Source organism: Heliangelus exortis, chromosome 2, assembly GCF_036169615.1.
Source record: "Heliangelus exortis chromosome 2, bHelExo1.hap1, whole genome shotgun sequence".
NCBI lineage: Eukaryota > Metazoa > Chordata > Aves > Apodiformes > Trochilidae > Heliangelus > Heliangelus exortis.
This window is the reverse complement of record NC_092423.1, coordinates 126,130,553-126,144,283: the sequence shown is the minus strand read 5'-3', so window position 1 is coordinate 126,144,283 and position 13,731 is coordinate 126,130,553. Positions and strand designations below refer to the sequence as shown.

Genomic DNA, 13,731 nt, shown 5'->3' with positions numbered 1-13,731 from the left:
AAAGAACCCCAAATTCTTTAGATTGCTTCATAGAGAAGGTGCTCCAGCCCTCTGAGTATTTTAGTGTCTCTCCTCTGGACACATTCCAGGAGCTCTATGTCCTTATATTGGGGAAATCTTGACAAATTGTACATATAAATTCATCCTTGCATAATCAACTCCTATTTCACCTATCTCTTGTATACTTCATGTAGTGGTTAGAAATTCCTACTGTTCTTTTTTTCCTGATGAATATGGTCACTGTGGTACCAGCTGACTCTTGTTTTACTTTGTGCAAAGGTACCACCTGTCTGCATCAAACAGCAAAGGTGCAGAGGTCATAGTCAGGCAGAATAACCTCAATTACTAGGAAGTTAAACCCCTACTATTTGTCTTCCTCTCACACTGAAAATGGTAATTGCTCATTTTAGCAGTCTCCCACAGCCTATCTGCTCTGTAGCAAGTATGTTACATTAGCTTGGCTTTGTCTTTTAAAAAGTTAATAATCTTCTAAATCTTTTTTCTGCCAGACTGGCATAAGGACCCATGTAACAGGGGGTTTTAATACCTGGTTAATTCAGTTCCCTTAAAAGTGTTAAGCCAGTGTAAGTCTCTTATGCTTTGAATATTTTTTGAAAGACTGCAACAGCAAAGCTGAAAAGGGAATTCAGATTTCTTGAGCCTGCAGCCCGTGGATACCACCCCAAGGACACGTCTCTTTTTTTATCTTCAGGCTTTGAAGTACAAAGACTCATGCACACAGACATGAGGTTCAGAATACCATCAGAGGCAAAAGATTTAATGCAGGTGGAAATAACCCAAAGTCTGCTCTTGTGATAAACTGGGCATGAAATCGTGAGATACTCCAAGAAACGATCTGGCAGATCATAACATGTTTCCTTTGCCATCTGTCCCAGGCATTTATGTGTGGTGTAAATCACTGCATAATCTCAATGCTTGCAAAATATTTCTTGGACAGAGAACTACAGCCTGCATTTTGTAAGTAATAAAGTCAAGCAGAGAGGAGAGAAATGATTTGCCCAGAGTTTGACAGAGTCTGTATTTTAACTGGATAGGAGACCAAATAATCTGTGCACATCTTTTACTACTAGCTACACAACTGACTAGAATTTCTCACCCTCCCCTTCCAAAAAACCAGACATAAAATATTTGGGAATTACAGGCAGAAACCATGATTTTTGTTTTGTTCCCTTGGGTATTTTGCTAGTGAAAACATGACAAAACAGATGGTTTGGGGATTGTTTGATATGTACATGGTTCTCCTAATTCTTGCATTACAAAACTTCCCAAGGTTCACTGAACATTTTGCTGCTTTTCTTACCCAGCTGGTTAATTTGAGATGTTTTATATAATCTGCCCTTTTCAGCAAATGCCAGTGAGTCAAGTTTTTGCCTCCTTATTATATCTGCTTCATGTGATTTTTGCTGGAAAGCTATACTAACAAGGAATTTATATGATAATGCCCAAGCTGTCTCTCTTTGCTATATCCATCTGATATTTGGCATACTCCATCTTGCTGTCTGCCTGCTGACAGGGTTCTCAAAAGCTTTCAAAAGTGCTAAGGGAAAGCCTTTAAAATGTAAAAGAGAAAAGATTTCTCTGTAAAAGAGAAATCCCAAGAAGTGTAGAACACTTTTCAGTTGCAAATTCAGGCACTATCAGCTAAAGACAATGAAAAAAACACACTCAGAAGTCTTCTTATTGCTGTTTTAAATGTAAGCTGTAATCTTAGACACTTACTCAGTGTTGTGTGTATCGATCATGTGAAAAAGTTCATGCAGTTCCTCTCCACTCAGAACTCCATCATCAAAGTAAGCTTTGAATTCTTCAAAGGACAGTTTTCCATCATCTGAAACAATGAAGAAATGGAAATTGTCTTAGTTCCATTTATGGTTTTACTTTTTAACTTCATGCAGTAGAAAAGGAAGTTATTAAAAACCCCTGGATCTTCAGTTTAGGTATAGAAATATTACCTATTTGATCAAGGCACAGAAAGAACGTGATGTTAAATGCATCAGCTGCTGTATCAGAGTTCTCAGTTTTCCTGGTAACTCTGCTATTCTTCCTCCTTCATATCTTTCAAGCAAAGATAGCTGGTTTTGGTAAGTCTCTCATGACAAACACATCACAACAATCCTGTCTTTGCCCTGATACAATTCACTGCACCTTCTCCCTTCCATGCCTCACGCTTCCCTGCTTGCTCTCTGCCAGTGTCCTCACCTCTGCATGGAAGATCAGTGACCTCCTAAGACTGAGGAGACAGGGAAAATCCAGAAAAGTAGAAAACCAAACAGTTAGTTCAAGAAAAATTTCTTCAGCTATCTAGAGCTATCTATTTATTTCCTTTTCCTCCTCTTTCTTCCCTCTGCTCCCTACCTCCTACATGAGAAACTGAGACTCAAGTGCAAATTTATCAGCAGGAGGGCTCTGACCCTGGCATTTTTCTCTAAGGACATTAATCAATACACTGCACCTATTTTCAGCATTATGATATTCTGTCTCTTCATAAAATACATCTGTCTCAAAAAGCTCTATGCTTGGTGCTCTGTACCTTTTGTTTGCTATCCTAACACTCATATAATCCAATTTATTTAGTCCAATATTTAAGATCCTTTCCTATTTATGTTGTTATCTTTGTTTAGTGCTTATACATCTTGTCTGTGATCTTGTCCTATGTGGAACAGTACATTAATTCAATGGGAGTAAGTCCCCTTGATTGTATTGTAATAATACAATCTCTACTGCATTACTTAGTGGAGCCTGTTTCATCTGTTGCTTACTTTAGCTTTAGTTATAGCAAACCCTTGATATCATGAGGCAAAATCCTTCACCTAAGATGTGTTAAGCAGAGATTAATTCAATTGGTATTCTCAGTGTTCACTTCAGCTTGAGGCTCTACCCTCCCTTTATCAGATCAAATTCTGCACAACCAGGAATGCTATTGCACTTCACTGTGGAAGGGATGGTATTTATATTTCGCATCATGTGCCACGTCTGAAAATCCCATAAAAGGTGCTATACTGCAGATTTTTCATGCTTAAATATATATATATATATATATTATTTTGATCAGTGAAGTCAGAAATAGATAAAAACGTCCTGCAATTTGGACAGCCTGTCACACCTACAGGGTGGCTGTGGCTGCAGTGGCAGAGTTAGGCTGCTGCCTGTTCTGGGAATTAGGACTCTGGGATGCAAGGAGCATCAGGCCCTGTTAGCTCTGGCCTCTAATCATAGCACAATGACAGCTTAAACAACATATGACAGTCAGCACACCTAACTTGTTCCTGAATATATGATTCAAGGCTGAGGCAAGAATCAGTTCGAGGAAGAAATGTAAGATAATTCTGCTTTCTGAAATGAACTAGATCCTGGATGGAGTTCTGAATGACCTCATATAGAAGGTTATTCTTGCATCAGCAAGAAACCAACCATTTCTTGTCAGCAGTACATTAAAAAGTGAAAGAAAGAAGTTTGTAAATGGAAAGCTGACCCTACAGAAGTCCATTGGATTTCATCAGGAATCCCTTAGCAACAGATGACATTTGCTTCTGTCCTGAAGAATAAATGTCCTCTTTTCTTTGCTGTACAGGAGTGATTTCAGAAGAAGTGTGTGGGTCAGGATAAGTCAAGTCCATAACTCCATTAAAACAGTTATGGCAATTTGCTCCTCACTAATGTGTCTGAGTCAGTTTTAAGTGCAAGGCTGATAAACAGGATACAAAAAACAAAGGAAGAAGGTTCACCTTTTACTTAGAAGAAGGTGAAATGGCTAAAGAGTAGTTAAGTAAAAAATTTTTTAACTGATTGAGCCTTTTCATGAAGCACAGAGAATATTTTTAGAGCCTAAAACTTTGAAAATAAAGTTCCATGTGTTTTTCTCTCCCTTCAGCAACCTACTGCTAACTAACAACTGCAGAGAATTAATGCTATGATGCCCTAAGCATGACAAAAATATACAAAATATTGCTGCCTAATTTTATAGTGGTGTAGAACCTACCATAAAGGCAGTATATGAATCCTGCAACTACATGCTGTAGTAAAGCATACAAATTTGAAGAGTCAAGCTGAAAAGTTTCCTCACTCTTTTACTTGCTTTACTTCATAATTTCTTTGTCTTGAATATATGGCTTCAAAAGTGTTATCTTCAAGAAGTGTCAAAACTGGGCAAACTGAATGTCTGCTTCAACAAAAACACTTTGAAATATTTACTATGAAGCGACAGATTGTAGCTGGAGATAATCATCATTACTATAAAAAATAGTTGTCAGTATCTACAAGAGCTAATAGGCAGGACAGCACAGTATTTTGTTGCACTTAGGCTATTTTCTTTTACAAAATTGCTATAATCACCTAACTGAGAACCTAAATACATCTGCTCTTTGACACTGCTTACAGAGAAGGAATATCAAATATTGACTGTGTTGTTGAAAAGAGCTTCTCTTCACAGCTATGATTCCTTTGGCTCATGTAGATGCAATCAATTCTTTAATCAAACTGCCTCTGCAACTTTAACCTTTGCTGGCAAAGGTGGTCTGCATGCAAGTTATACACATAATCAAGAAATGAGTGAATTTTGGCAACTTTTCTGAAGTAAACATATGATCAGTTTACTCACAGAACAATCTGGCCATGACACAAAACCTGATACATCTGTCTGTTTACCTCTATTCTTCAGGATCATTGGCTTTACATAAATCCTGACAATCAATGACCTGCCAGCAGCCTGATTTGACCCCTTCACTATTTTCTTCAAATTTTATCTTTCAGGAGCAGACATTGCCTTTTGCTTCATAGCTATTCATTCACAGTAACATTTTGAATGTTATAGACACTGCCTGACTTATTGCTGTAGTTGTTGGTGGCAAAACCCAAGATTTGAACTTAGGCAGTTGCAGCTTTTGTACAGTTATATTTACTGAAGAATCTCTGGTTCTCCAGGGTGTTTCTTGTGTTGTATGAGTGTTACTTGCTAGTGCAGCCAGGTCTCAAGACACCAGTGGCTCAGGCCACCTCTGTGGTTCCTCAGTGCTCAGATGAAGCTCAAACCAAACCCTAACTGCTCCTTGTGCTGAAGAAACATTTGCCTAGCCAGAGGTTTTTTTTCAAGTGTCAAGAATGGCTTTTATTTTAAAGGTTTCATTACATATTGGCAGCACTGCATCCTTGGGGCACACCTTGCTGCCCTTGCAGCACCCAGATAAATACTGTCTGGTCTAAGCACTGCAGAACAGCTTGGTGGAAACATCTATTATAGGTTCTTCAATTTCTGTCACTGACAAAGCCACAGTGAATGGATGATTCATGAAAGATAAACTTCTCTGGAGCAATGTATCCCTCAGCCAAATCAGTCTTTACCAGCGTTTGCCTTGGCAACCTTATCATGATGGAGCTGTTTTGCAAGTCTTGCTTGCTATTGTGTATCTTCTCTGATGCCTTTCAAAAGCAGGGTTTCTTCAAAAGCAGGTACAGGTACCCTTCCTCCTTGGAGCCAAAACACTTCTGACTGGCCAACAAAAGTATAAAAAATAAAATTAATCTCCCTATATAGCACTTGCAAGATTAGAAATACATTTACATGGTGTTTTAGAGGAGCCTTCCCTGAGGTTACAACTGCATTCTTACATTTATTTCAGTAAAATTCACCTCTACTGATCAGATGTTTTTATAAAATAGACCCAACTGTTATTCCTCAGCCAGTCTGCTCCAGGAACCAGGACCTATTTTGGATAGCTTATGACTTCAATAGACAGCAGTGTATCTGATCAAGGGAAGCCCCACATATGCTCTCTTACTGAGCTGAAAGAATAAATCAGTGAGTGAAAAAGTGTCAGATGAAAAATGAACAAGGGCATATATATATATTTGGAGTCCACATGCCTAAAGACGATGGCAAATGGTGAGTGTGCAACCAGCGAAGGAAGTGACAGTGATGCAGAGAAGCAGAATGTCTTGCAGAGATATCAGCAAATGCTGGAGGGAAACAAAACAGCTTTCATTTCCACCTATTTCAGGCTTCTCATTAGGACTGTGAGCATTTCCCAGCAGTTAAACATGCCTGTGGGCTCCACCTGAGAAAAACCAAAGCAAAAGCCACATCAGATGGAGCTCATGTGGCTGAACATCAGCCCTAGGGCTTATGGCAGTTGGAAGAGTTACAGGGAAGAGCTTATGGCAATCAGACAGAAAAGCCCCATTGGGCTAAAGCTCATCCTGGAGTTCATCTTGATGGGATGGGACTTGGAAATCAGAGCCCATGATATGGTCCCAGTCCAACCATATGGTGCCCAGCCTGCTTTCAGGCTAAAAACTTGGACATGCTAGTGCAGCTGGGTTATTTAGGGTCTGAGACTCTATGCGAGCAATCCTCTGCCCTTGTAGGGCAAAAATTAGCAAAGGGAGAAGAGAGAACAAGTGAAACCAATAAATAGAAAAATCCCCATGGCAGAAAGTATCTGTTCCTCAGGAAGGTACAACAGGGACTAGGAAATGACAGTGATTGAAATGAAACTGTAACTGCTGCCATGGGAAAGGCAAGGGCCAAAACCACAGCCCCATCCAGACCCTCACAGTTCTCAATGGGAGCTGACTTCCTAAATCTCTCATGGAAGCTGTGACAGCTCTTTAAGGATTTTTGAAACTTGGCTGCCTTTGAAAAACTGAGAGGCTTGAAGTGCCTCACCTAAGCCACAGTTTCCTGAATGACTGAAGCAAGCAGTGGGAAGGCAAACGTGTAAATGTGGATCCTCCTCCTAACTCACCTGCTCCTGGGGACCTGCTGTGTGACTTGCCTTTTTGGAAGGAAGTGATAGTCCTTACCTGGTGTAAAAGGTTCAGGTCAACTGAATGATAGAAGGTACTGCCTTTTATACAGAGAAAAAACAAGTGGTGGGGACATGCACATGACAACAGACACAAGCAGACAGAACCAGATGCAAAACATTGGGAAAAAAAAAGATTTATTGGCATACAGCACATAGGCTGGAGTCAGAGCAAGGAAGAGCTGCCACAATAATAAATTTCAGTGTGCCAAAAAGTATGCTTATCATATCCTCTAGGTCCCAGGCATGAGGGGTTGAATAAGAAAAGGCACAGACACAGACTGAAGCTTTAAAGATCCTGAGCAAATGCACTAAGATTGCATGGATTCTGATCTGTACCGAGTGTTGATATAACCAGAAAAAAGGATTTTGAGCTATTATTCCAGCTGTTATGCTGGAAAAGCTTAGCACATATAAGCAAGAGATACCAAGGGAAAGAGGCTAACAGGAGGAGAATTTATATTTAACAGTTGGCATTTAATCTATATAGAAATAACATCTGGTATCTGGAGTGCAGAGTCCAGCCCTGCAACACCTGAAGGACTCAGGGAGGTGGGGATGGAACATTCCACCCCAGGCAGAAGCTGGGCTCTGAAACAGGAGCCAAGGAGATGTCTGCAGTGGATCTGTACAGCCAACAGCTGTTTGGCCAGAGTCCCTGGAGGCTGTGATACAAGGGTTTTGCCTTACAAATCCATCTGGTATTTGGGAGTTCAAATCAGTGACACTGCAATTCTCAGAATCTCTGTGCTCTGGCTCCCATTCATAATATGTGTTCTGTAATGTGATCCAGTAAATACATGGTTCAAACGAGGCCACTATGGGCCACTCAAGCTTTCTGGGTATCATGGCACATATTGGTTCCCCAAGGGATTGGTTCCCCAAGCACATAGCTGCTTTTTTCCCAAGCACTGTCACATTATGCTGTGTCTGGACAGTCCATGTGTGTGGAGAGGAGACCCCATCCTCTGCTGCAGCTGCCACCAAGCAGCACTGCTGGGGATGGGCTGTGGGCTAGCTGAAGACCTCAGGAGATGTCAGGATGCTGTGGCCCAGATTAGGAGATACTGGCCCAGGAAAAAATGCTGAAATCAGGGACTTGGCATGCTTCACTTTGGTGTAATGTTAAAATTTTTTTCAAAAAAAACTTCAGTCCCTAAAGTGGCAATCTCCAGAGAGCCTCCACACCAAGGTCATTTTAGAGTAATTCAAGAGATTCCCTTCCTGAGGTGGTTCCCCTGCCTCTCACAGATATATTCACTCAGTCCTCTGAGATGTCTTAAATTAGCACTCTGGGCTACAAGTCAGAGTAACTGAGAAGTCACTATCTGAGGTTTGATCTAGTGAGGGAGCTCTGATACTACCAAAGCTCACCTGGAGACACATGAGCAGATGCAGCAGGTAGAAGACTCACCTGCAAAGAATGTTTGTCCAGAAATGGAGAAAATACTAAATTGATTTTAAATTCTGACTCTAGAGTGGATGTTGTGAGATTTTCTCTTGACTATCAAACAGGTGCAGCTCAGTGACTTTTTTTAGCTATGCTGTGGAAATAGTGTTTGGTGACTCAGATGTAGATGCTTTGTGAATCACTGTGGTCACTGACACCAGTGAAAGCTACAGGATGCTACTGTTGCCTTATTTTAAGTATTCTTTTATTTATGAACTGTTATTTCTTGTCAGGCTAATGTTCAAATGTTTTTAGAGCAGGTCAGGAATCCCCAGGCCACTGTAATCAACAAGAATTTTGCTACAGCTGGGGTGCTGTGTGTTCTATAGAGGGCACTGGGGGACATTTCATAATTTTATATATATATATAGTAATTATATAATTTCTTATGCTAAATGCAGTGAGAAGATACTGCTGGCATTATAATGCTATTTTATACAGCTACAGAATTCTGTTTTTAAAACTGGGATGTCCCTGTTCTGTATCATGGACATCATGGGGTGCTGAATGAAAACATACAACAGAATGAGAAGATTAGTCTCATCAGACTCTATTTTTCATTTTACAGATTCTAGTTCAGTGACATTATAAAAATTACATTTTATGGGGGGAACAAAAGAAGCTTTCAGCGAATGCTTGTTTGAAATGTCAGAGAAAAAATGGAAGCAAATATAAAAGTGCTGGTTCTGGCATTAATAAAATTTCATTGCTGGTCTCTGCTGGATGTTTGATATTCAGGTTTGGCCATTTCTGGAGCTTTAGTTACTCTTTGTTTAGTCAGTTTTAAATTTTTCCCTTGTTTGGTTGCAGTCATTCTTGGACTGCCTGCAGCATAATGTTTACTGGGCTCCTTAAGGTTAAGGCTTTATTTTTTTGGGAAGTCTCTGCTTCTGAAGCAGATATTGCTTATGGTGTTTTCAAATATATTCCTCTTAGGAGCTTTATGGATGTTTGAGATATAGTTTATACTCAGTGCCTTTTCATAACAGCTGACTTGTATTTGCAAATCAATGACAGCACCTATACACAAACCATCTTTTCTAAAACTGTCATATCCTAGCTGCTCTTTTTAGTCAACTCTTTCTTGGATCTGATCCAAGAATTTGGGGGCAGGAGCTGTAAGTTTGGAACAAGGCCATAACCAAATACCAGTTCTAAACTTGTGGAGGAGAGAGGGAGCTGAGAGGTCCTTCTCAGTTAAAGTTAGGATTGAGACCATGACTGTGGATACCAGCAAAAAAATCCAGTGGCTTCCAGGTTGTTACAGGAAAGCCCTTCCACTGCTGCAGACAAAAGGGGAGCATTTGTGGAGCCTCACAACTGTCTGAATTTAAGTAAGGGAAAAAAAATGTATGTGGAGAGAAAATCAGTCAGTAGCATAAGGACAAAACTTTCAGTTAAGAGAATTAAAACCTCATTACTTTTGTGTTCTAAATATGCAAGTTGAATTCAAGGCTTTATTCTGCCTACTGACATGCAGAACAAATAAATAACTTCAAAATGTAGGAAACAAGTCTGATTGATGGATATAGACTATGGTGTTTTTAAAAAGTAATAAGATGGAGCTATTAACAAGTATTTCAGACTTTCTTATGAACACAATGTCACATGGAAAACAGCCACATGCACCCAAAGTGAAACTCAAACACACACACTGAATGGTGAAAGCACATCTGTCCTTAAAGAACCCATAGTGAAGACCAGTGTACAACAAAATACATAACCTGTAGAAAACATAAAATGACATGAGAGATGTCTGCTTTTCCCATTGCAATGTTTAAAGCATGACTTAAAATGCTGAACCAACAATGTTTGCCTTTTTTTTTTTTTCCAAAGGGAGTAAGGGGGGAGACACATGACCAGTCTTACCATTCTTGTCTGCTCTTCTTAATATCTACACAAAAAGAGAGAGAGAACAAAATCACTTTCTTATGTATTGGTTAATAGGACACAATGCTGTACTTAGTGGGCATTTATAGGTTGAGAAATACATCATATTTTCACATGGATGCATAAAACTGAAAAGCCCTTGGTGTGTCTCTCTCCCTCAGATCCCTCTTTCTTTAACTCCTTCCATGCTGTGCACACAGAAAACAAAGACCATAGCAAGAACCAGTTTTATGTTCTAGTTTGTGCATGGCTTGTACCTTGTGCATGTCTTGATACTGTATGGCTGCCATGATACTAAATTTGGGGGTGGGAGAACTGTTTTAAAGAAGCAGGGCAAGGATGATAGCTGGGAGGATGCACTGAGCATTGGAGAAGGTGATCAAGACTTGGGGGTTTTGTGGGGGGACGAAGCACAGGGATAAGTCAGGAGAGGAGCCTGATGCTACAAAGGGATCAGACTGAGTGGTGGAGGTAGTGAAATCAGATGTGTGGGAGCAAGTTTGAGGACTGCTCTGAAAACAAGTATAAAGGGGAGAGGGAAAGGATAGAAGTTTATAAGCTGGGAAGGCAAAAGCAGTGTTGGGGTGCCTTTTCTAGATCCTTTGCTGGAATTCTTCTACCATGAAACCTATACATGACCCCAGTTTACCCACCCAGTATGCAGGTCTGCTGGAGAACCTGTTTAAATACACAGGCAAGAGCCTGTAATTCTTTGTGTAAAGTCTGAGAAAAGGATCCTGGGGGTGCATATCACCAGGAGAGGTGATGGAGCCTTCCAGGCCAGCCCCACCATTGGCAGGGAGACAGCACCAACCCATCCAGGGCTGTCCCCTAAAAAAAGGGTCCTGTCCTACCAGCAGTGACATGGTGACATGCCTGTCCCTGCTGGAGACCCACCACACATCCCTGGGATAAGGGATCAAAGATAGGGAGTGGAAGCCACAGATGGGTTCTCCTCCAGCTTCCTTGCTCCCTGCTCTCCAGGTAAGTTGGTTTTGATGTGGGATGAGTCACCAGGGGACAGTTCAGAAAAGCAGAACTGCCACCTGTTGTCACCCTGATACATTTCCAGGTGTAGTCACCCTCACTACTTCAGCCTGAGCCTCAATGGGGAGTCACCCAGGCAATGGTAGTAAAAAATTTAGACAAGAGAAGAAAGCAAATCTTCCAAATATAGTTTCTATTGCTACTACAAATATCAGTAAAAGAAAGAGTTTCAAAATGGGCACATATATTTTTTATAAACTGCCAGTAATATTCCAACAGCTTTACCTACACCCACACTGCTCTGCTCCCAGAGTGAAACCAAATGAGAAACCCAAGGATCCAGGTGCCAAGATCTTCTGGAGCATCTTTGTGACTGTATTCTGTCAGATGGGGTTTGCAAGGAACTAAAAAAATTGTAACCCTCATCCAGGAATTCACTTATGGTCTCTGCTAAACCTTGCACGACATAAAGCATGAAATAAACTTAGTAAGATGATATCTTCCCTTCCAATATGTCCAAAGAAATCATATACTGAGAATGAATTTTCAGCATGAGGACTGGACTGTTTAGGGGTTTAAAATATTTATTCTTAAACTGGAACTTTTTCTGCAATGCAAATGAAAATACTAAATGCAGAGCAAAGGAAAGACCATTAAAAGCATTGCTAGAAGAAAATAAAAACTTAAGGTTTAAGAAATTGCTGAAAATTAAACAATTTTGATTTGAATTAAATTTTTCATAGTAAGTGAAATGAAAAGGTTTCATTTTATCAAATATTCTGAACATCTGCAGCTTCTTAACCCAGTATGCTCATTTAAACTGGGGAGCTGGCTCCATTTGAATGCCTTTCATCTCTTTCCTGGCAACCTGGGCTTGTTTTCTGTCTTTGCAATTCTTGCCTGTAAGTCTTCTGTTTCTCTTGTAAGAAGAATTTATAAGACAAAAAAAGCTGCATTTTTCAATGTACACTTGAATGGAAAGAATAAAAGTCAAGGAAGAATCAGATTTAAATGATTCCTCGTGGAGTGAAGAGCAATTAGGATATCATAGAATCATAGAATGAATTGGGTTGGAAGGGACCTTTCCATGTGCAGGGACACCTCCCATTAGACCAGGTTGCCCAAAGCCCCATCCAACCTGGCCTTGGACACTTCCAGGGAGGAGGCATCCAAAAGTTCCCTGGGAAACCTGTTCCAGTGTCTCACCACCCCCAGAGTGAAGAACTTCTTCCTAATATCCTACCTAAATCTATGCTCTTTCAGTTTAAAGCACCCTTGAGGGGTGGACTTTTCTGAGCTGAGGGGCTCAAGGTTGCACCTCAAGTCCATCAGGGTCTCCCCACTCATGGATGTGAAGGAGGATACAGAGTTTGGGAAAGGAAACTTTTTTAGGGTGAGAAACTCTTCAGTGAAAAGCCCAGAAAAAAAAAAAAATCCAAGCAATGTATTTTGAAAAGTGGAAACATTTTCACCCAGTGCCTCTCCTAACCATCCCTTAACCTGCTCTCCTCACACATGCACATCGAAAGCAAACTCATTCCCCTCTTCACATCATAAAAGTTAGAAACATTTTATTTTTAAATAAGAAAGGGGGAAGATAGAGAGGAGAGGAGAGAAAATGAAAGACAAAGGGGAAAGGGAAAAGGGATGGGGAAGTCCTGCTGGGGTTCACCCCCTTCTACCCCAGGAAGGAACTCATGGCTTCAGGAAAATATACAAACATATAAAGAAATAAAAGACAGGAGGGAGGGAGGAGGGAAAAACAAAACAAAAAACAAAACAAAGACACAAAACAAAAAGCAAACAAAAAGAAAAAACAAAGCAAAAACAAAAAACCAACCAAAAAAAAAAGAAAGAAAAGAAAAAAAAGAGACGACACCAACCCACCCCCAAAAGCTTGCAATTTCTGACTTTGCTGAAGGGAAGGGGTTCATGCCAAAGGTGCCGCGTACTCACATCGCGGAAGATGCGCAGCCCCGCTCCCGGTTCCGCCGCCATCCGCCCGCCCGCCGCAGCCGCCGGCACCGCCCGGAGCAGCAACTGAGCCGGGAGGGAGAAACTGCGGAGCCGTGGGGGATGCTGCCGCCCCCCGGCCCCGGGGATGGTTGCTTTGCACTTTTTATCTCACTTCCTAAAGATGGCTTTAAAAAAAAACAAAAAAACAAAAAAACAAAAAAACAAACAAAAAAAAAAACAAACGCGGGATTTTTTTGCTTTTTAATAATACTGAAAAGCTTTTATTCACTGCGATTTTTATAATGGAAATATGAGAATGTATTTCTTTCCAGAGACAAAAGAATAAAAAGTCCAAAGGTTGCCTCCAGATGGCAGAGGAACTTAATTTAACTTCATTGACTAATTACAATATTGGAATGAAAACTTTTGTCTAAAGAACCTGTATCTTTCCTCTTTGATTAGTCTTAACGTTTACAGTGAATATTTTGCCTATAGAGATTAAAAAAAAAAAAAAAAAAAAAAAAAAAGAAAGTGAAATCCTGATATGGAATGGATTAAGAACAGTGCTGAGGAGAAAGCCAGAAAGCCAGCCATATCCTGGGCTGTGTCTAAAGAAGCGTGGCCAGC

The 13,731-nt window shown here is 40.4% G+C and overlaps 1 protein-coding gene across 1 annotated transcript in view; it reads right to left on the bottom strand.

The window, feature by feature from the left end:
• The window catches only part of NECAB1 (N-terminal EF-hand calcium binding protein 1), a 56,077-nt gene extending 42,829 nt beyond the window's left edge, over positions 1–13,248 (bottom strand). Inside the window, exons 1-3 of the mRNA XM_071737927.1 lie at positions 13,105–13,248; positions 10,141–10,165; positions 1,741–1,849 (exon numbers count right to left, since the gene is read on the bottom strand). Of these exons, the coding sequence (XP_071594028.1) occupies positions 1,741–1,849; positions 10,141–10,165; positions 13,105–13,146 (176 nt within the window). The 5' untranslated portion in view covers positions 13,147–13,248. The remainder of the gene's footprint in view (positions 1–1,740; positions 1,850–10,140; positions 10,166–13,104) is intronic.
• Between the last annotated feature and the right edge of the window lie 483 nt (positions 13,249–13,731).